The sequence below is a fragment of the Oryzias latipes genome, chromosome 13, assembly GCF_002234675.1.
Source record: "Oryzias latipes chromosome 13, ASM223467v1".
NCBI lineage: Eukaryota > Metazoa > Chordata > Actinopteri > Beloniformes > Adrianichthyidae > Oryzias > Oryzias latipes.
In genome coordinates, this window is record NC_019871.2 from 3,591,400 (window position 1) to 3,613,737 (window position 22,338).

Here is a 22,338-nt window from a genome sequence, read left to right on the forward strand (position 1 = left end):
GATCTTTTCATTATGATTATGCAACAAAAAACATTTAGGACATTTTTCTGCAGGGCACCAGTAGTTCATTAAAAATTAAAACTGAGAGCTCTCCGTTTACACTCTCACCCTTTATCTTACAGCCCCCACCAACATAACGTTTCTGGTGCACCAAAAATGGCGAACGATATTGGAGCTGTCCAGCCGTACAGTTTGAAGCCAGATACCAGCTCGGAAGAGGAAAACAAAGACGTTCATGGATCTAGTCGTTTATAAGTGGATGCATCAGAATGGAGCAGAGCAGAGAGCTTGTGGCCCGCCCAGCATACTTTCTACGTCACCAATGCGATCTTTTTTAAACAGCATTTTTCCCCCTCTGCTCATGTTTCACCACTATTTGTATAAAGACATATTCAGAAATGCAATGCTAAGATTAATTTACTTTAAATAAGTCCTCCATCATGGTAAAAAGGCTGCAAGGACATGTTAAAAACACCATTTTAATCGGAATGAGTCTGAATGACAAAAAAAACAAGGGGCGGAACGTTCGTTTGAATTTAGAGTTTCTGGTGGACCTTTTTGGATGACGGACCGGGAGGACAGGGGCGCATGACCAACGTCGTATTTTCTTTTCCAGCAGTATTTCAAATGCGCATTAGGTCCTGAAAATCCTCAAAAATGTCTATTTTCACACCAACCAACCAAATCCGGTTGACGAACGTGGCGGTGGTTCGGATGAAGAAAGGCGGGAAGCGCTTCGAAATCGCCTGTTATAAAAACAAAGTTATGAGCTGGAGAACCGGAGCGTAAGAAGAACCATGATTATTAGCGAACAAACAGACATCGATCAGCTAAACATTTGCTTCCTCTAGTTGAAGTTTTTTTTATTTCCTGTTGACTGTCTTGTATGTTTGTGAGGAACTCAGGTGTTTGTTGTTGTTGTTGTTTACCTGCAGAGAGAAGGACCTGGATGAGGTTCTGCAGACTCCGTCTGTCTTCATTAACGTGTCAAAAGGTCAGACGGCGAAGAAGGATGACCTGCTGAAAGCTTTTGGGACAGAAGATCAGACAGAAATCTGCAAGCAGGTACTGAACCGACCCAAACCCACAGCCCGAATCACACCTGCTGCTGCTGCTGGACCTGCTGGTTCTGGTTCTGTTCCGGGCAGATCTTGGCCAAAGGGGAGCTCCAGGTGTCCGACAAGGAGAGGCAGACGCAGCTGGAGACCATGTTCAGGGACATCGCCACCACCGTGGCCGACAAGTGTGTGAACCCGGAGACCAAGAGGCCGTACCCGGTCAGCATGATCGAGCGGGCCATGAAGGACATCCACTACTCCGTCAAACCCAACAAGAGCACCAAGCAGCAGGTGGGTTCCGTTGCCGACAGAACCCTCTAGAACATCCCTACGCCGCTAATGTCAAGTGCAGGAAGAAGTGACCAAAAACACTTCTTCCTGCACTTGACATCAGACGCAAGAACCTCTCAGAGACAGTTTTATGGGACACAATTTAAGCTTTTTAGGATGACCATTTCTCAGGGGAGAGACGTTCTCTTCTGTTCTTTTGGCAAAAATATTTGCTAGCAAGTCAAAAGTTCAATGTTTTTTGGACAAAAAAAAATAAAGTGTAACTAGTTATTGAGTATAAGAGGCTAATTTAACAACCAAACTGACAAATGAACCTGTTTAGATTGAGTTTTATGTAGGATGCTTATCCTAATGTGATTTTAACTAATTACCCATAATCCTCAGCTGCATCCCTAGTCCCAGACATAATCAGTAAGCAAGGGGTGATCGGTCCAAGCATGTGCGAGTTATCGTTTCTATGGCAACCGCTCTCCCCTACCAGCGGGCTGCAAAAAAATCTCTTAAAACACTTTGAATGTTGGGGGGGGGGGGGGGGGGGGCACTAGGCTCCACCCACTTTTATTGATGCATCTCATTGGTCAGTTTATGACTAAAAAATATCAAGAACATGGTACAGAAAAAAAAGGGATGAGTGCAAAAATGGTTGTTCTGACCAATAGAATGACTGTCTGTGTCTCTATAGAAGTCTTAGATTCTTGGAGCCAGCGGGGTACTTCCTGTTTGGAACGCCAGGGGGGAGGAGTCACTCAGTCCAGTTCTCACATACAGTGAATGGTTTGAACCCTGAACTGTTTGTGTAAAGGGGTTTGACGGGGTTCGTCCTCATGTTGTAATGAGAAGACTTAAACTTAAATCTTTCCTGCGAGAACTTGCTATCATCAGTGTAACCGACACCACCCTCTCTGGAATTGGGGGGAAAATAACCCCTTGTGTAAAGCTTAGCCCCTCCCACAGTGGAGTAAATCTCTTTTACTGCAGAAAACCTCAGAAATATTCCAAACAGAATTATAACGTCTGAAATATGAAGATAACCCCAATTTGGAAGCATAAAAATCTTTTGCACAAGGAAAAAACAGAAACTACTTGGATGTGTGTGATGATGAAAGTGTGTGGTGGGCGGAGCTTAAAGGTGAGAACAGTTCTGTTTAGAACTCAAGCGGTGTGGTGAAACGGTGGATTTGTGTGAGGGTTGTGGGTGTTTCCGCAGCACACTACTATTGAGACGAGATGAGAAGTAAAGGAGGTGCTGCTGTGACCGTCTGCTCCTCTCAGGCTCTGGAGGTGATCCGGCAGCTGAAGGAGACCATGGAGATCCAGAGGGCCCACATGAGGCTGCGGCTGCAGCTGCCGGCCAAGGAGGCCAAGCGTCTGAAGGAGAAGCTGAAGCCGCTGCTGCAGGTGGTGGAGAGCGAGGAGTTCGACGAGGAGCTGGAAATGGTGCGTTTGAAAAATGGCGCGCGCTGCGAGCGGACAGCGTCACGGAGGCTCACTCCTGTCTCCGCCCCCCTCCCTGCAGATCTGTCTGGTGGATCCCGGCTGCTTCCGGGAGATCGACGAGCTGATTCGCTGCGAGACCAAAGGCAGAGGCTCTCTGGAGGTCCTGAGTCTGAAGGACGTGGAGGAAGGAGAGGAGAAGATGTAGCTCCTCCTCCGCCTGCAGGAAGAGACTTTCCCCTTCAAGAAACACAGACCAGCAGATCCTTCTCACTTATTTATTCACTTTTTGCAGCTTCTCCCGTTCCTTTGAAGCTTCAGATCCACTGAAGCTCCAATTCCAGTATCTCCAACACTTCTGGTTGACTTAAGCACGGCTTTGCACATTTTCAAAAATATCTAAACACTTAATCTATTTTTGTTTCCTGGAGACCCAAAGAAAACACGTTTGATTTGCTCAAATAGCCTCAGAAACAACAAAGTGCGCCTTCAAAATAGGAAGGAGGTTTGAACAAACAAGAAGGAAATGTTCTTCTGTCGGGTTGGATTACGTTCGACAAACTAATAAAGGCATGACTTCACAGTGTGTCTCTGCTGACTCTCCATTCTGGTTTTTCCTGCTCTGCACTTTTAGTTCCAACAGTCACAGCATCAGCGGTGAACAAATAATGAGGAAGAACTGTTTGTTTTTTTTCTCAGTGTGAACGCCTGCTTACAGGATCTCATTTGATCGATTTAGCGCCAAATCACAAAATAAATGCAACTCATTCTTCCACGAATGTGTTGCCAAATCTTTAAAATATGAACAACTCACACATTTCAAACTTGTGCTTGCTATAAACAAAATGGAGATTAAATCCAGAATTAAAACCCAAACAATAGAGCAGTTCACCTTTTAGGGTTTAGGTTACGCCCACACCTCTGTGATAAATTCATATTCCTGATAGTTATTTACATTTTTAAAGGATATATTTAACAAAACTTTACAATTTTGATGTGAGAAAAATACAACCAAACTAGAAATTGCTTATTTACAAACATGATTTTGTTCCTGTTGTCTTATTTTTCTGTAGGGTTGTAATCACAATTTAGTTTTATTTTTCTAACCAATCAGGCTGGAAACAGAAACTCGCTTTTTACTGCAGTTTTCTTAGTTCTTTATGAAATAAGAAATGTACTTTAATGTAACATCAGAGTTGTTTGGTCACATCTAAACAGGATTGGTTTATTTATTTAGTTTTTGCCAGGCTTTAATAAAAGAAGACTAAGCAATACCTTGAAATGTTTTTTTTTTTTAGAAATAAATGTAATCGTGTCAAAGTAAACTTTTTGTTTCTCACATAGAATTGCCTAAATATAGTGTAAAGATATTTCCAAATATTTATATTTTTAATAAATACTCACTCTCTTATTCTAAACTTTCGTCTATATATTTTTAATTTTCAAAATCCTTTATTCCAACTTTAGTACTTCTCATCCTGTTTCTTACAAGAGTCAATTTTTTAGTTAGTTTTTTTTATCCACAGATTTGATTCTCATAAAATAAGCAGAGAAGAAAAGTCCCGTTTACAGCAGAATAAAAAGTAATAAACCATAGAACTATTTTTAAACAGAATTTTGTAAACAAGCACAAAAAATTACCATAGATCTTCCTGTTTAATAGCCTGTTTAGGCTATTCCAGAAGCAATGCGGCCTCTACCTGGCGTTTGGGAGGTGTAATTACTAAGCAACAACTGATGGGGGTCAAAGTTCAATTAGAACCAGTGTGTGACTGTTCTCAGCTGGTCTCCTCTTGTCAGACGGGCTGTGATCTGCGCTCGTACTGACTTTGAGTGAATATAGTCCTGTTGATCCTGCTCAGGGGGTGATGAGCCTCCGCCTCCGGATTCGGGGGCTCACTGCTTTCCTCCGCCCGCCCCTTCGCCGTGGGGCACCTGGTGGTGAGAAACACCCCACCAGCCAGCATTAGAGCAAATGAAATCCACCCCAGGTACAGGGCCGGGCCCCAGTCTCTCCTCAGCAGCAGGGCTCCCTCCAGTGGCTGACTGGTGTGGTGGCACGTCCAGGCTGTGGGAACCAGCAGCAGAATTCCTGACACAACAAACAGGGAGCCAGAGAAAACTTTAACCTGGCCTCGCTTTGGGAACCAAATCATTCCGACTCCTCCTATCGCTGCAGCGAAGCCCCCCACTGCGATGGCCGCCATGATGAGGGCTCTCCACGTCCGAAAGCTTCCGGAGAGAGACATGAGGGACTGGTAGAAGGAGCAGTGGAGGCTGCCATCCTGGGCCAAATCCCAGTGATCCCACTCCAGCCACACCCCGTCCCAGTAAGCAGGCAGGGTGGCGGTGGAGTTGTCCACGGTGCCGCTAACCTTCCACAGGGCCAGGCAGCGGGTCAAAACCGAGCACATCCACCCGACGAGGCCCACGGCGAGGGCGGCCAGCTCCAACTGCCGCTGCATGGCTCCGGCCGGCCTTGCCCTCCTCCTCAGCACAGGCCCTGCTGCCAAGGCAGGAGCCGCAAGAATGCTGCGGGCGGGGTGTTGTTACGGCGTGCACATGTGAGGCAGAGGGGTTGTGAGTGTGCGCCCGGCTGCCTGTTCGGGGAGGAGAAACCAGTTCTTTGCTATCTTGAAAAGAAGGCAGTGGCTGCAGCTGGGTGGAGCAGGGAAATCCCTCTCCATGGTTTCAAAACAATCCCCTCACACAGTCTGCATGCAGAGGCTAAAAAAACAAAGCTGGCTCTGTGCTCGGCGCTCTCGGCTCGCTCACCAAACCTTCATTCTGAGAGAAAACCCACTTTAAAGCAACTGTCCGTGTTGAAAAGTCAAAGGAGAATGCCTCCTGGAGACACCAGTTCATACAAGTCAGGGATTACTCTTCAACAGGAAGCTGATGGGTTCAGACTCAACCAATTCTATGGAAGCATATCTGTCTCATAATTCAAAAATAAAAACTCAAAATGCTTTTTCATTTTTTACAACGAAGCTGCGTTAGTTGACTCAAAAATAAAATGAAAAAACAATCCCCCAAATGGCTTTTTCTTTTTCTTCTTCAACATTCTGAGATATAATTAGATTTCATTGACATTTCATTTCCAAAAAGTTCTCTAGTAAATGTGCAGCAAAATCCAATAAGAAATATCTAATTTGACAATTAAAATGGATTAACAGAAATGCTTTCTCACTTTCTACTTCAACACCGCTCATTCTGTGACGTAGTTAGAGCGATATAATGCAAAGAGGGGATTGCATTTCCGTTTTCACATCCAGCATTGTTCATTTCCAGTCAGCATTTCCAGCGGGGAGGCGGGGCGATGACGTCAGTGCTCACTCGGTGTGAGGCTTTGGAGCGTGAACAGAACCTGCAGCGTCGTGTTTGCTGGCAGGGGGGGCTGCTTTGTCACAGTGTGCGCTCCGGAGGGCGCACACCGTTTAACGTATCCGTAAAAAAAAAGACGAGATTACAAGTAAATAGTTCCAGTCAACTGAAAGGATGCAGAATAGAGAAACATAAAACATTGAGGTCTGTGTGTCTGGTTTGGCTGCTTGTCTGTTCACAACCAAAACAGGATTGGTAACATGGTGCAGACAGCTATGAAGGTCATAGGCACATTCCAGCAAATGTATGAGTGTTCTGTGACACGACTAGCTCATAAAATCATCAGTGATCCATCTCATATTGTGTTTTCTGACTTTGAATTCTTACCATCTGGACGACGCTTCAGAGAAAGAAATACTAAACCAACAGATGTCAGAGCTGGTTGGTTCAATGAGCCATAAGACTGCTGAACAAACGGTAAACGGTCCAGAGCAAGTGACTCTGGTTGTTGTCTTTCTGGCTGTTGTCTTATTGTGGGTGTTGTTACTTTTTGTGGGGGTTTATTCTGTTGTGTTCTTTATGTTGTAGCTGTGGGCTCCTCAGCCCAAGACAAATTTCCCTCAATAATAAAGTATTTATTGATTTATTTTTTTTAACTTGTCCTGTCCAACAGCTGGGCAAACAGATGAGAGCTGAAGGCCTCTTGTGTTGGACATATTTTACTTTTACAACAGGGGTTATGAATCTTCTGACAAACCAGAGGTTTGTCTGAATAAACCCCTTTTGGAATCGAGACCAAACTTTATTCATATTAATCATATTTGAAAATCTTTTCTGTTGGACCGGACGGAAAGGGAAAGAAGGGAAGAAGAGACAGGGATGTTAGGGGGGGATAGGAGGGTGATCATAGGAGGAGGGGGGGGGGGGGTAAAACCATGAAGCAGCATAAAGCAACAAGTTTCTGGATGTTTATCATTACCGTAAGGTTCAGATGTAGTACAAATCTCAAAGGGCGGGGCCTGTCCACACACACACACACTCTAATGTTATCAACACACCTGCTAGCTGCAAAAAAATGTCCACACGTCAACATGTACACAAAACAGATAGTGTTCACGAACGCATACCTATGCCTTTAAACCAACTAGTGTGAAATATTTCATTCAATCATGCAAACTATTTATGTAGAGGTGAGCTAACACCTGTGCTCAGGTGAGTGTTTATGTTCTTCTAAAATGGATGATGGAATGTGAAAAGAAGGAGGGAGAGTGCCCAGCCCTCCCCACACCAAGACCCCCGCCGCAGCATCCGCGGCAGCCAGAACCCCCCAACGCCACACGGCAGCAGGCAGAGAACAACCGCCCCCTGGGCGATCACATCGGCCACCCAGGCCAGGGCCAGCAGGACTGCCGCGGGGCCCCCAGAGCCAGAGAGCACGGAGGCGCGGGGGGACAGAGAGCGCAGCCCCAGCCCAACCAGGAGAGCAGCCCTCCCACCACTCCGGGAGGGCCCAGCGCGGCGCCCCACCCGAGAAGGGTTCCCACAGCCCCAGACAAGCATCTTATCATCACCACCCAGGAGTTCTGGGAATCCCCCGCCCCAACCCCAGGTACGAGCCAGGACCCCCCCAAGGGAGACCCGCTTCGCGCTCCAGGCAGCCACCCACCCGGCCCATGGTGGGTCCAGGAAGGAGCAAGGCAGGGGCCAGCCGTCCCCGCCCAGGAGGGGGGCACCCAGGAGAAAAGGGGGCCCACGAGGGGTGTTGTAAACATAGCCCGACCAGGCTTGGCCACAGTTGGAAATTTGGCGAGGCCCAGCACCCAGGGGGAAGGACCAGAACCCACACCACAGGGACACGGACACCCCCGGCTCAGGTGTGATGTGATCCCCGGCTTCTGGCCTTGCCAGAAAGCTCAGGGATCCCTCTCCCCGAGTGGAGAGAGGACTGCGGGGCCCAGGAAACCAGCACCCAGGGAACACGGCCGCCGTTGCCAAGGGCCCAGTACCCCAACCAGGGATGGGATAGGGGACAGATGGTCCAAGGTCCCACCTTTCTTGCAAAATGCGTGTGTGCATTTATTGTATCAAGTATTTATTGATTGATTGTCTGTCTGCTAGTTTGTCTTTCTTGACATGACCCTCTGCCTTTAACCGGACTTGGGACCGGCACGTGGTTGCATGACTTTATTTTATTTGTATTATTTGTTTGTTTTTGTGTTTTTGTTTTGTTTTCATCACAACAGCAAAGGCTGATGTTTTTCTCAGCGTGACCCTCTGCATTTCTCCGGACTTGGGACCGGCACATGAGAGCACCATTGTGCCCCCATGTGGTTGCATGACTTTATTTTTGAACTGCTGTTTTCTTTTAATCAACATTATCCCTATGTTATCGATTATCTTTATAAACCTTCACTAAAGTTTTTTTTAATTGGGAAAACCGGAGCACCCGGTGAAAACCCACACATGCTTAGAACAAAAAACTCTACAATTTGATGTTTTTATATATTTACTAGTTTGAAAGTTTTTGTTTCCTATTATCTAACCCTTGTTATCCATTAAAATAAAACTCAGTTTTCTAGAAAAGCCTAACCCTACAGACTATTTTTCTGTAGTTTTAAGCTTTTTTTTTGTTCCTACAAACTAACCCCTGTTTTCTACAACCCCCCACCCCTCCTGGTTTTTTGTTGCAGTTTTTTTTTTTTTTTGCTGCAGTTTTTAAACTAATGTTTTTCCTACTAATTTTTTTAACTAACTATTTGACCCCTTAAAATTTAACTCTTCCTGCGACGGAAGAAGTTCAGGAACCTTCTAAAAAGGCCCGGCTTCTGGGGTTTCTGCAGGTGCTTTTTGAAGCTGGAAGCAATGATGTCATTGACCGTGTCACAATCTGAGTCAATGAAAATCAGCACAAATTCCGGCTTTGCCCACTTTTTGATCAGGTCTTTGTACACAAGCAGGTGCAGCTTTTTCAGAATCTTGACCTGATCCATCTGAATCTTTTCCCCCTTGAATTCATTCCAAACTCTTTCCACCAGCTTTGTGACATGGAGAAAGAATCTATCGGAATGACCGGCAAAGCCCGACTCTGAGACGACATGTGACAGCAGCTTTGAAAGTGAGTCTGCCAACGCTGCTCTCAGATATTCTTGGAAGTCGTCCAGAACCTCAGCATCCTCAGGTTGGGCCTCTGCATCTGCCAGTGGCTCCTCTTCTATCTTCAGTTCCTCCACTACTTCTTCTGGAGCCTCTGTTTTGGCAGGAGGTTTCTTTGCTTTTTTGGGGCAAACTTTAACGCGTTTGGGCAGAAATCTCATGTTGGGAATGCAGGATTCTGTGTCTGAACCGTCTGACCGTTCAGGTGCATCATCCGTTTGGATCTCTGCAGGGCGGCTCTTTCTCTGTTTGACGCCTTTCTTTAGCGATTGAGCACAGACCTTCAGAAGCGCCGCACACGTCTTGACCTTAAACTTGCCGGATTTGATGTGGTGAAGGAATGTTTTTGTCCTTTCATCACTTGGTCCCAGAGTCAAAGCTCTGCGTTGAGCCATGATTACTGTGAGTACAGCCTTCACATTGGTGAAGAGGGACTTCAGCACATTGTTCTCAACATACAGCTTTGCTCTTTTGGCTCGTTCTTTGATGTGCTTCACACATGCTTGGCGTGCTGCGTCCACTGCTTTTACAGATCGCATCCTCAGTCTGTTTGCAATGGCTTTTACATTTGAAGGACTTGACAGCTTTATTTTGGACTTGTCTTTCTTTGCTTCTGGGTCTCGGTCCGCAGCAAAGGACTTTAGTTTATCCATCAATGCTGTCAGCTTTCTGGTGCACGCCTCCAGTTTTGCAGCAGCAGCAGGTCTTGTGTTTGCATCTCCAAGAAGAGCGAATGCGTCCTCAAGGAGTGCTGCTGCGGTTCTCAATCGATTTTGTGTGTCTGCAGCCACAATTTTGACTTTTTTGGTGCTGTTTCTCAGGCTCTGGACGTACACTCTGATGTTGTCGGCGTACGTCTGTAACCTTTGAGACACTAATCTGATGCTTTTAGCGGTCGCCTTTAGTCCATCTTTTGGGGCCAAACTGAGTTGTGGTTCTGTGGCGCTCGTCTTTTTGTCCCGTGTCCTCATTCTTTTGATGCCAGATTGGAGTTTTGCAGCACATAATTTTTGGAGAACGAGTCTGCGGGATTCCAGCTTTCTGATTGGCTGCTCTGCTTCCTGCAGTTGAGTCTCTGTGTTCTCCACTTGTGTTTGAGCATCCTCTCCTGCAGTCTGAGCTTTTCCACTTCTTCTCCTCAGCAGTTTGGCACCAGCAGCTTTCGTTTTGGAAGCACTTCTTTTTCCGGGTTGCATGCAGGGACAGCATGACCACGGGACTTTAATGTGGGACGTCCCTTCTGTGGGTTCGTCTTCCTCCGGGGCCTCTGGGCTAAGAGGCGTTTCTGCTGTTTTGCTCCTTCGTTTTAGACTGGACATCCTCTCTTTCGCCCTCTTTGACAAGGAATTGATTTTACATTTTCCAAGTCTGGGAAGTCGTCCTTTTGTGTCGAACAGTTTGAGTCTGTGATAAAGCTTTTCAATGTTTTGCCTCACAGCCCAGTTGTACGACCTGCGGGTTCCAGCCTTGGAGGGAGTCCTACCAGCGCACCTCTTTCCTTTTGTTGGGTGGCTTGTAGGATCCTCCTCATCACTCAAGTCTCCTGAGGAAACTTCTTCAGTGATGTTCTTCATGGCTTCATCCACGACCGCTGGACTTAGCTCATCTCTGAGCTCGTACAGTTTCTGTTCTGTCTGTCGGTCAGGACATCCGCAGATGATCTGGTAAACTTCCTCTGGTCTTAGTCGCCTGAGGATGTAGATCCCCTCTTGTTGAAGGAAATCTGTCACTAAAATGTTTCCCAGAAAACTTTTCCCTTCCATTTCCCTTGTCTTCGATCACTTTAGAAACCTGAAATTTGGGGTCTACTTGTAGACTTTGGTTGACGACTTAATAAGTTGTCATATGACATCATCACATTCTTCTGCCTTAAAAATCTGTAATAATGACAAATTAATATGTCACATGATGTCATCACATCTTAAAAATCTGTAATAATGACAAATTAACATGTCAAATGACATCATCACATTCTTCTGCCATGTGAGGATGATGTCATCTGTCATCATCACATTACCGGTCAACTGTGGTGATGTCAGCACCTTCATCATTTGTTGTTGTTTTGTTTTTTCTTTTTTCATTCAGCTCTTTATTTTGAAATTCTATAAGTCAGACAACAATTTTAATAAAAAATAATATCAGCAAACAGACACCTTAACACAGGTGATCATGTCTGTGTGCACCCTCACACGCACATGTATGTCTGCCTGAAACATACATGTGGACGGAGGATGGTTTGGCGTTTTCTTTAGATAATGATTTCTTAGATAATGATTTAAATTATGTCATATTATTTTTATTGCAAATTCATTAATGACTTTGAACGGCAATTTCCATATTGTTCTGATCGACAAACTGAGTATTGATGTCAGAGTGCGCCGCCTGTCCGTATAGATGATCTTTGCAGGTACGTGCGTGGCCGTGTTGTTCCCTGTTAAAATAACGAGCAGTGTTTTTATTTTTTATTTTCTACGTAGTTTTGTAACACAACTTTTTGGTTTTGGGGGAATTTCATCGTCATTAAAGGTTCGGTGGGGAGTTTTTCGGCTCATACTTCAAGTTAGAAGTTGTAAAAGTGAAGGTTCGCTCTGAGTTTTTCTCAGTCTGAATAGGCTCCGTGATCAGAGTGGAACAACTGTTTACATCCCATAATGCCCATAGCCAGCCATTAAAAAAGAGCTGCTAACAAATATGGAGCAACAAAAGCTGCGCTTTCATCAACCACAAGACTGGATTTGTGATCAATTTGCTTAATGGAAACAACAATTCCTAAAAAAATTTGCGTTTAGAGTTTTTGGGCTTGGAGGAGTTGGCTTTTGGGTGACAGATTTCCCAAAACTGCAATGGAAACACTCTTCACGTGACCAGCCGGATGGCGATGCGCTTCTTGGTAGGAACCGGCTGCCTTGGGCGCCACACAGATCATCACAAGTTGGGCGTGACATGTGGAATTGTGGGATCCACAGCTCCTCTGGAAAAGGGAATGGTATCCCACAATTCCTTGTGCTGCCGTTCTAACAGCAGCACCAAAGTTACACCTACTTAACCCTTATGCTATCCTAGACACTTTAACGTTGGGAGTTGGGTCATCTAGACCCACTAGACAGTGCTCTGAACCTTTTTTCTTCAATGATTTGTGATCTTCACTGGTGTCCATGGATTACATGAAATCTTTCCACCTTTATCCACCTTTGTCATGGTAGGGAGAATGTAAGGGTGGGGTCATCTACGATAGCACAAGGGTTAATTGAATTAATTTGAATGAAAGTAAAAAAATATCTGTTAACTACGTGTTATTTTGAAGTTGACTAAACTAAAAAAAAAAGATTTATCTTAACTAAAGCAAATAACTAAGTTAGATCAATGTTAAAAGTTTATCTTTCCAACATCCATATGTGGTCTTATCACCCTCTCATGGTGGAAAAAGTATTATCTGAGCTTCTTCATCCACTAAATCATCTTCAAATGGACATGTCATGCTGCTTCACCTCTCTGAAAACAAAGTAACCTTCAACTAAACCTGCTCCAGACCAGGTTATGTTCAGAGCATGAATTAGCCTCAAACTTATCAAGCTAACCTGCTTCCTGGAACAGGCCCCTCAGATAAACTGACCGTCGCTCCACAAACTTGACATTTGTTTCAATCCACTTAGTGATCTGTTTTTATTCAGTTAAAAATGAGATTTTCACAGTAAAAGCATGGGACTCCAGTCTGAGCTTCAAACTTTCATGATGATTAAAAAAAGAAATCACAAACACTCAAAGTTTTGTCCCTGAGATGATCCGGGATCAAAGCTCCCAGAGTTGTCCAAGTGTTTGAGGAACGCTGCCTCCTCCCCCTGGGCCCTCCCCCCGCCCCCTCCTCGGCAAAGGTAGGATATGAGCTGCGGGGCGTGGAGGAGGCTAGCAATAGGCTGTGAGGTCTGTGTTTTGGCTCAGGGGGGTGCTGTACTCTGACTCCCAGTCCCTCTCGAACACAGCCTGCAGCTGGGATTGGACGGTCGGGTCCTCGGACTGGGACCCTGTCTGGTTGACCACCAAGGCGGAGCCTGCCGTGTGAACAAAGTAGTCCCCCGACCAGTTGGACGTCCCTGAAACAGGAAAGATCCGGATTTAACCGGAGGGTTCTTCCTGAGGGATCAGCTGGGTAACAGCCTCAGAATCAAAACACAATTTGCATAATCATTTGAACGAACTGTATTTAAGTTGTGACTCGGGCTTGAACCTTACCGATGTACGCCACCTTGTCCGTCACCATGTACTTGTTGTGGTTCACTCGGGCGTATTTTATTTCTGGTCCGGGGTTTGGAGGCACCACAAACAGCCTCTGATGGGAGGAAAGAAAACAACACAAAATGACCAGATTTCCCAGCATCCACTTGGCCTGAACCCTCCCGCCTCCACTGGACTCACCACCTGGACGTCCAGCTTGCTCTTGGGGTCGTGGACTGAAGCCAGAGACTTCAGGAAGGGGAACATGACGGGCTGGGAGTTGGACCAGCAGCTGATCAGCAGCCGGACTTTGATCCTCCTCTCGTAGGCCAGCCGCCGCAGCTGCGTGTCGATGTCGCCCCAGTACCTGAGCAGAGCAGCGGCGTCCATTCCAGGCGCCAAAAACGTCCCATTACCAAACACGTTTCAACGTCACACGAAACTAGATCCAGTTCTAAATGAAAACCACTTTCAGGTTAGGGTTTTAAAACTATAACCCAGAATTTGGAGCCGTTTTTGTCTCGATCTTTTGGGTTTTCTGATCCTAGATCCGACCCGACCTGCAATCAGGGAGGTTTCTATGGCTATGTTCACACTGCAGGCTGAAATGACCCAATTCCGATTTTTTTGCCCCTATGCAACCCAATTCCGATCTTTTCATGACAATCTGAACGACACAGAGCCGATCTTTTCAATCGCGACCCAGGCCACTTGGGTATGCCGTCCTGATTCCGAAACGTATCCGATCTTTTCAATTGCGACCGCCGTCTGACCGGCCACGCGGCTTGATTCCGAACTGTACGTCATCGATACGCAACAAACGTCATCATTTTGCGTTGAAGTAGGCGGGAACGAAACATAAACAACAACCATGGCAGACGATGCTGCCGAGATCAGTCAGTGGAAGGGAAGCGATGTCCCCGATTGGATTAATATTTGGGGTTACAGCTCTATTCAGGCCAAACTCCAGGGCTTTAATCGCAACGGGGCGGTTTTTGAAAAAATTTCCAGCTAAATGGCCGAGCGTGGTGTTGAACCTTTCCCGCGATTACTTTTTTTTCCTTTCTCCCCTTTCCGACCGTGATCAGAAGCGCGGGGGACCCAAGGCGGATCCTCCTCCTCCTCTCTGTTCTGACCCTTAGATTCTCCAGGATTCTCCAGAGCGGGTTAATAAAGAATCAATAGCATTTATTCTGGGGGAAACCTTCTTCTATTACCGTTCTCCTTCCTTCGTAATACACAACATGAATGCGCGCCCACACTGGCCCCCCCCCAATTCTCCATCGTTGCACCCGTTTTTCTCCTGTCTGTACGGGGCGCGCGGCCCAAACACATCCTCATTCTACTACAGTGGGTCCAGATGATTTGCAAAAAGAGCTCCACTGTTGACATCCATTGTTCACGTTGGCTCCGCAAACAACGAGTGACGTCGTTCACCGTTAAGTACTCTGCGCATGCGGGTCAGTTTCGGGTCGTCTCACGGTCACACTGGAGACCACAAAAGTTCGGATTTACTTGGAAATGATAAGGTCTTACAAAAAATTTGGATTTTTTCAAAAAATCTGAATTGAGCATTGAGCATTTTAGGACAAAAGAAAAGTTCTTATATCATTGAATGAAACTGGAGCTACACAAACAAACACAGATTATTGATAGTTTTAGCTGTTGGTTTTCTTTGTTATTCAAAAGATGATTAAAAAATGCTTTTTTCTTTAATTTTTATTTTATTTTATTAAACTGAAGTTCAAAATAAAACAAAATGAATACATTAAAGGTGGAAAAATTGGGAAAGAAAAGTAGAATCATTGAAAACATGATATATTAGCCCCTCCCCCGTTTACCTCTGTGGTTTAGAAAACTCCATGGTGGGCAGGTAGTTCATGACGGCAATGTAGATGAAGCTCTCGGCGTCCTCCATCACGCTGAGGATGGACTGGAGGTCTGGCGTCCTGCCGGCTGCACAGAAGGAGGGCGGGGAGCTCTGGGGGCGGGACGGGACAGAGGCGGAGCCAGGGGTCAGAGGAGGGCAGAACTTCCCGTCTCAAAAGTCGCTTTTCTTCTGCTCCTCACCGACAGGTATATGCTGGACGGCGTGTCGTTGAGGGCCAGCTGGAGGGGCGTGTCCTTGTTGAACTGCGTGGAGAAGCTGGACGGCCACGGGGACGGGATGGACGCACTCGCCCCCAGAAACCAGTACGCTTCAAAGATCTTCCCCAGATCTTCAGCCAGACAGCTGCAGTTGTAGACCACGGCGCCCAGCTCCTTCACCTACGCACCGCCAGAAGAACGCCGTCAGCTTCTCCAAACCTGCTCCAAACCAAACCAACGGAGGTCCTGACTCAGCAGGCTCCTCCCCCTGAACGTCCAACAGAACCCCGAGTGTGTCTGAACCTGAGTGAGGGACCTCCAGTCCATGTTGGCACTGCCGATGTAGATGTGCTTCCCGTCTACAATCCAGAACTTGGTGTGGAGAACGCCGGAGGTGAGAGCCTTCATGTTCACTTCCCTGATGTCGGCTCCTAAAAAAAACCCCCACAAAAACGTTATTCTCTTCATATTGTTACGGTTAAATGTAGACGCACGCGATGTTCACAGTTCACATACTGTAAAAGTTGTTAGTGAAATAATAAACCAGTCAGATTGTTAAATACATCCAGTGTTACAGGATTTCTTAAAAAGAGAAACTCTAACAAAAATGTGCAGATCATTAACATTGTAAAGGCTCTAAACGTGTAAACTCATTACAAAATCAATGTTCTGCCTCCACTTGTTTCAGTTTGACCACTAGGTGGAGCTCTATAGCATTACACTTTATTCCAGCCAAAACCTGTATTTTCACTTTTAATTTTTTTTTCTTAAAAGAATTTGGAAAATGTATTCCTGTGAGTTTATAAAGCTGCAATTTATCAGCGTTAGCATTAGGCGTCCTATAGGAAATCCCATTATACGTTAGCATCAAGCTAACAGAATTAGGTTTAGCTGCTGTTATGCATCACCAGAAAAGGAAAGTCATAAAAGATCAATCTCTACTTTTATGGATCGATTACTGGATTTCATCCGCCCAAAACTAGTTTATTCATTCTGAAGAGCTATACAAAAGCATCGGTCTTCACATCTCTATGCCCCGTGGCCCCTGCCACAGACGGGTGGGCCCTGCCACAGACGGGTGGGCCCTGCCACACACGGATGGGCCCCTGCCACACACGGCTGGGCCCTGCCACAGACGGGTGGGCCCTGCCACACACGGGTGGGACCCTGCCACAGACGGGTGGGCCCCTGCCACAGACGGGTGGGCCCCTGCCACAGACGCGTGGGCCCTGCCACAGACGGGTGGGCCCTGCCACACACGGGTGGGCCCTGCCACACACGGATGGGCCCTGCCACAGACAGGCCACCTTTCCAGGGTGTACCCACCCTCACCCAACAATAGCCAGGACGGCTCCCGGCAACCCTATTGCCCCAAAAAGAATAATGCGGGTTAAAAGGAGAACGGTCAGCTCAATCCACCATATTGTGTTTTAAGTCCCACGTCAAGGTGTCACAAGTCACGTGTTACAAGGTCCAGTCTGGTTGGTTACATTAAAAACAGGATTAATTCAGGAAAACATAAGATTAACAAAAAAACAGATACAATAATTGTTTGTAATTAAACACATTTATAAAAATCAAGCAGACGTTTCCTCTAAATTTGTAATCAGCACCTCAGATGCTGAAAAAGCTGAACTTTGGGGTTTCTGTTTTCTGGGAGGACGGCGTTTACCCGAGTCGTTGAGCAGCCTCAGATCTTCTTGTTGTTTCTCCTGTGGTGCGTTCACTGCAATCCGTACTTTCAGCTTCCCCGACAGTTCCCTCAGTGTCTGCAGAACCGTCTCTCCCTGAACAAACAGTCATTTTAAGTCTCCTCAACCCACACGGATCACGTTTTCTTCCGTGTTCTCTCCGACGGCCAGATGTTTGGATCCCCTCACCTGGACGGCCGAGGGCTCCTGAGTGCCGGTGTCCCTGTTGGTCAGCGTCCAGTAGAAGGAGGCGATGTCCACGCTGCTGCGCGCCTCGCTCATCAGGCTCATCCACGCCTGGAAGATGGAGGGGTGGGCGGTGCTGGAGTTGAACTCCACGCCCACAGGGATGCTCTCCACCAGAACCACTCTGACGAGAGAGACCAGGCGAGAAGAAACGTTCCTCACGGAAAGACCAGAACGCAATGATCTGGGCTTTGGCGGTCGTGTGGAAATGCTCACCTGCAGGAGTCTGAGCAGGTCTGCTCCTTCTCCGGAAGGCCACTGACGATCGGAGAAGAACGATCAGGATTGGAGGAGGAGGAGGAGGAGGAGGAGGAGGTGGCGGCGGCCGTCAGGGTCAGGAGGAAGTAGAAGCTCAGAGCAGCCAGAGCCACGAGGAGCACAGAGACCAGAGGGAGCAAACATCTGGAAAGCTGACGGAGAAGGAGAAGATTTAACCTCTGGGAGCTTCAACAAACACGAAGTGACAGAGGAAAACCTGAGTCATAAATCGATTCACTGATGAAAGGCAGAAAACCTGCTGGGTTCCGTGGGAAGACGTTTTATAAAACCTTTAGAGCCGTTGGGGTTCTGAGGAAAAATGTCCAGATTGACACGTCAGAGGAACCCTCAAACGTGTTGAAATCCACTCTGAGGTGGAAACGCTGCAGCGTTTGGGATGCCGTCAAGATCCTCCAGGTAGAACTCAGACTTCCGGGTACCAGGGATTATGGGAAAGCAGCCCAGACCATCACCCTGCCGTCGCCATGCCTGATCTTTTCTCTGATCCAGCAGGAGCACAGCTTCCAGAAAGTTCTGTTTTTATCTCATCAGAACATTTGTCCGGACGTTTCTGAACGTTCTTGTTCCTCAGCAGCGGAACACGCCATGGGCCCAGTTCTGTCTCGGACTGTTGGGTCATGACCTTTAACCTGAACCGAGTCAGGTAGCCTTCATCTTCTGCTTCAAGTATGAATATGTGTGAGCTTTCTGAATATAAACTCCAAAAGGTCAAACAATGTTGGACTTTAAAACACACCGAATGTGTCAGCGGAAGGAAGTACATTTTCAAAGTAAAATGTCAGTGAGGGTTCTCTTTTTCAAAGTAAAACTATTCTGTGTTTTCAACTGAAGTTCAGTTTCATTAAATAAGTTCTGAAAAAACAATTTGGTTTTAAAAATGGTGGACAATTTGACTAAAGCAGACAGTAAAAAGACATTCTTCAGCAGCCTGACTGACAAGAATCCACCTTAAAACAGCAGAACTTTGGCTTCGCTGGCTTATCGTGGTGAAAAACAGCAAACTCTGTCTTCGTGTTTTTCTGAGTGAATTTCCTCTTTGGAAACAATAAAACGTTCTAAACGTACCAGCCGCGTTTGTCTGCTGGATCCTCTCCGGTTCCGGTCCAAGTCCTGCAGCTGCAAACCCAAAAAGAACAGACGGTCAGAACCACACAGAACCTTCTGCATTCAGGTTCGGTACTGATGGATCGAGATCATCAACCAAAGACATAAAGGGGAACTTCCAAAATAAGAGCATCAATTCTGTTTGAATGGATGAATCATTTATGGATTTTTTTTAGGGACAATAGAGAATTTTAAGTCTTAATCCAATAAGTTTTGCTAAGGAAAAAAACTTTAACCAAACAGATGTTTTAAATGTACATAAAGATGTTTTCTTTTATTAAAATAACTACAATTCATGCATAGAATAAATACTTTTAGAGGTATTTGGTTTAATAATCACAAGCGCTTAAGAAGTTAAGGTTTTTTTTTAATTCATATTCAACTTTTATGTTCTAAAACGTCACAGAATCCGAACACAACGCAGGTAAAAGCAGGTGAGACACAAATATGATTGAAATGAAACAGAAATGAGTTCCAAACGCCCGCCGGCGGAGACAAAGCGCCGTTTGTTCACCTGGCTGTAGGGGACGTCCGTCTTCATGCTGGCAGAGGACCCGGTTCTGCTGGTAAACCTGCAGGGACACAACAGCCCGCATCGTCAGGTTCTGGCGGAGAACCGCAGAGGGGTTCCCTACAGACTCAGCAGAGAAGCTTCCAGCCGCCGTCACAAAGAGAACGAGCCCCCCACCCACCCCCACCCCCAGCAGAACAAAGGCACCGCCTCCGCTCCGGCGGGCCGCATCAGGGGAGGAAGCTGAGGTCAAACTGGAAGATCAACGTTTCTGAGAAGAAGCAAAGGGGAAGCTGGGAGGCTTTAATGCTGTCGGCGGTCACGAGGAACCGTGTGACCCCCCCCCCCGCCAGAAACGAATCGACAGCAGGACCGGTCCAGCAGCGGAAGCAAAGGAAGGCGCCATCATCCAGGATGAAAAGCTTCAGCTCTGATCCAAGAGGCTTTGTCAATAAAAAAAAACTTTATTTAAAGGAAAAGCTTTTTCCTCAACCAAGTGGGTTTTGACAGACGTGAAGAAACGTGACGCTCAGATCTTCCTCTGAAGTGATGATGAGGAGAACTTCAGTTCTGAGTCGGACCAGATCAGAACCACCTGACCCATTTAAACCAAAACCTTTAAACGACAGTCTCCACTAAAAACCTTATTAACAGCTAATCTGTCAGACGTTATAATCAGAGTGAAGCACTTTAGTTCATCTTTTACTCCAGAAGGAAAACGTTGTTTTTCTTCATCCAACTAATATTTGTTTGTTTGGAGTTTCTATTGAGGCTGAACTTTAATATTATGGAGATCAGGAACCCATTAGAACAGAGTTCTCCCATCAGGAACAAGCTTTTCTGTTTACTTCCTGTTAACAAACAGCTGACAGGAATAGTTCTGCTGACACACGACCCGCTTTTCTTGTTTTGCTTTAGAAACCAAAAGTTGGAACTTTCATTTTGATCAAAAAAATATATATTTAAAAAGATATTCAATCATTTAAAGATTTCTAAACTCATTTAAACTTTATTTGTAACTGATAAGAGACTAAACGTGTAAGTTTATTCTCTTATTGACCTAACTTCTCATTTTGGTTCTGATCCAAAAACACAAAAACTTTTCAAACTTATGAATGAATGACTGAGCTGAACAGAGTTTGAGTCGGTCTTTCCGAGAACTAAAAGGATCATTTGAAGGTTTTAAATATAAAGAAACAAAATCCAGCCTTTAAAATATAAAACAACCAAAATGAAGGAAAAACACCAACTATACGGTTTAAATATGCTTGGAAGATTAAAAAAATATATATCAAAGGTTTGATTTATTCAAATAAAAACTCCAGTATGAAACATTTTGACTTAACTTGAGTAAAATCCCAAACATCTGAATTGTTCGCTGACTTTTTTAACAGATAAAAACATGTCAGACGTAGAAAAGTACCAAAAAATGTTCCCGTAATGAAGCCAAAGTTGATTATTTCTCCTGAGTTTAAGTGAATATTTAACGTTTTAATAACCAAAACCGAACACAAACAGAGCAAAAGCTAGCGGACAAAACCAAAACATTTTTCCTAAAAAAAAAAATAATAATAATAAAATTGAGGAAAACTCACGTTGATAGTTCAAATCCACCTGAATCTGCGTCTTAAAGCATTTTATGTCGCGGGTTCGATGTTTGTTTTTGAGGAGAAAATCAGCTAGAAGCGCTCATTGTTTTGTTTCTGTCTTTTAGCTTCACAGCAAACTCAGAGAGGGAGTCACGTGATCCAAGCCCGGCAGCCAATGGGAGGAGAGCTTTTGTGGTGACGTAGAGAACTTGCAAAACTACAGGCTCTTCTCTCCCCCACTAGAGGCCGCTGTACGCACACATGAACACATGCAGACGCATCAACAAACGGCTGCAAAAGATGACGCAATCCTCCAACACATTTTATTTAAAAACCAAAGTGTGATAACCAAGGATTGAGAAAATTAATAAATACATAAAAACAAATGTATACAGCCAAAGTACAGAAGCATCACAAATAAACTAACAATGATATCGTTTTTTTAAGTTCCCTTTCAAGTATAATTTATTTGATAACTTGACAACATTGTATTTATTACTGCAAAAAGTGCTTAAATTAGGTTTGACCATTTTCTTTTATAAATATAAAATACAATTGTAATATGAAAATAAAGTTCTGCTCCATGTTTTGTCTTTTAATGGAAGGTTAAAAGTTTTTTTTTTTCCAGTTTTACAACAAATGTGATTTCCAGTGTCAGTCTGAAATGTATTTGTGTATACAATTCACAAACAAACGGCAAATTATTTATTCTTGTGATCCACAAAATGTACACAACTGCGCCAAAAATCATTTAACAGGATGCAGTAGAATGTAAATAACACTTCTTTTATCTTGTTGGGTTGATCCAATCCTTTTTTTCCTGAAAAGAACAGAACAAATCCAGAACCCTGGCTTCATACAGGAAGTAAACCATTAATATGTTTGATCAAACACATGCAGCAGATTCTCACTGTACTGTATATTCATTTTATAACTCCCCTGACAGGCAACATCTTGCATTAATTTAAAACATTTTAATGTGATTCTTTTCTACATGATCTTCTTTTTGCAATATACAGAAAAACACTTTTAATCCTGGAGAATCCAAGAGTAAAGTTGAAGTAATTTGACTTTTTTTTTGTCTGTTTGTTAATTTTGGATCAAGGCAATAAACAGCAGCAAAAAAGAATAATACAAAATGGAAACAACAAATAGAAATAGATCAAATACAAAAATAAAAAAACAAGACTGGCTTTTGAGTTCTTCAAAATGTTTGGTCACAGTTTATGCTTATTTAACATAGTTTATACGCAATTATTACGTCAAATTTACACAACTGTGCGTGATTTGTGCGAGATGCAAAGTTGTAGCTATACTTGACCGTTCCACGCATGTCTGATGGACATCGTGTACCACCG

The 22,338-nt window shown here is 45.0% G+C and overlaps 3 protein-coding genes across 3 annotated transcripts; 1 reads left to right on the plus strand and 2 right to left on the minus strand.

The window, feature by feature from the left end:
- The first annotated feature begins 548 nt into the window (after positions 1-548).
- On the plus strand, positions 549-3,371 carry sbds (SBDS, ribosome maturation factor). Its single transcript, XM_004075240.4, has 5 exons — positions 549-785; positions 936-1,065; positions 1,149-1,349; positions 2,622-2,786; positions 2,866-3,371. Exons 1-5 carry the CDS (start codon positions 658-660, stop codon positions 2,989-2,991), a joined length of 750 nt encoding a protein of 249 aa, XP_004075288.1. The 5' UTR covers positions 549-657; the 3' UTR covers positions 2,992-3,371.
- On the minus strand, positions 3,048-5,767 carry LOC101161321 (claudin-4-like). Its single transcript, XM_011482223.3, has one exon. It carries the CDS (start codon positions 5,246-5,248, stop codon positions 4,580-4,582), a length of 669 nt encoding a protein of 222 aa, XP_011480525.1. The 5' UTR covers positions 5,249-5,767; the 3' UTR covers positions 3,048-4,579.
- Positions 5,768-12,898: 7,131 nt separating this feature from the next.
- Positions 12,899-21,141, minus strand: LOC101162058 (phospholipase D3). Its single transcript, XM_023961646.1, has 12 exons — positions 20,987-21,141; positions 19,395-19,452; positions 18,842-18,892; positions 17,714-17,907; positions 17,441-17,621; positions 17,233-17,347; positions 15,864-15,991; positions 15,543-15,740; positions 15,314-15,453; positions 13,674-13,839; positions 13,491-13,587; positions 12,899-13,351 (listed from the first exon to the last, which is right to left on the minus strand). The coding sequence occupies exons 2-12, from the start codon at positions 19,419-19,421 to the stop codon at positions 13,164-13,166; spliced, it is 1,485 nt and encodes a 494-aa protein (XP_023817414.1). The 5' UTR covers positions 19,422-19,452; positions 20,987-21,141; the 3' UTR covers positions 12,899-13,163.
- Positions 21,142-22,338: the final 1,197 nt, after the last annotated feature.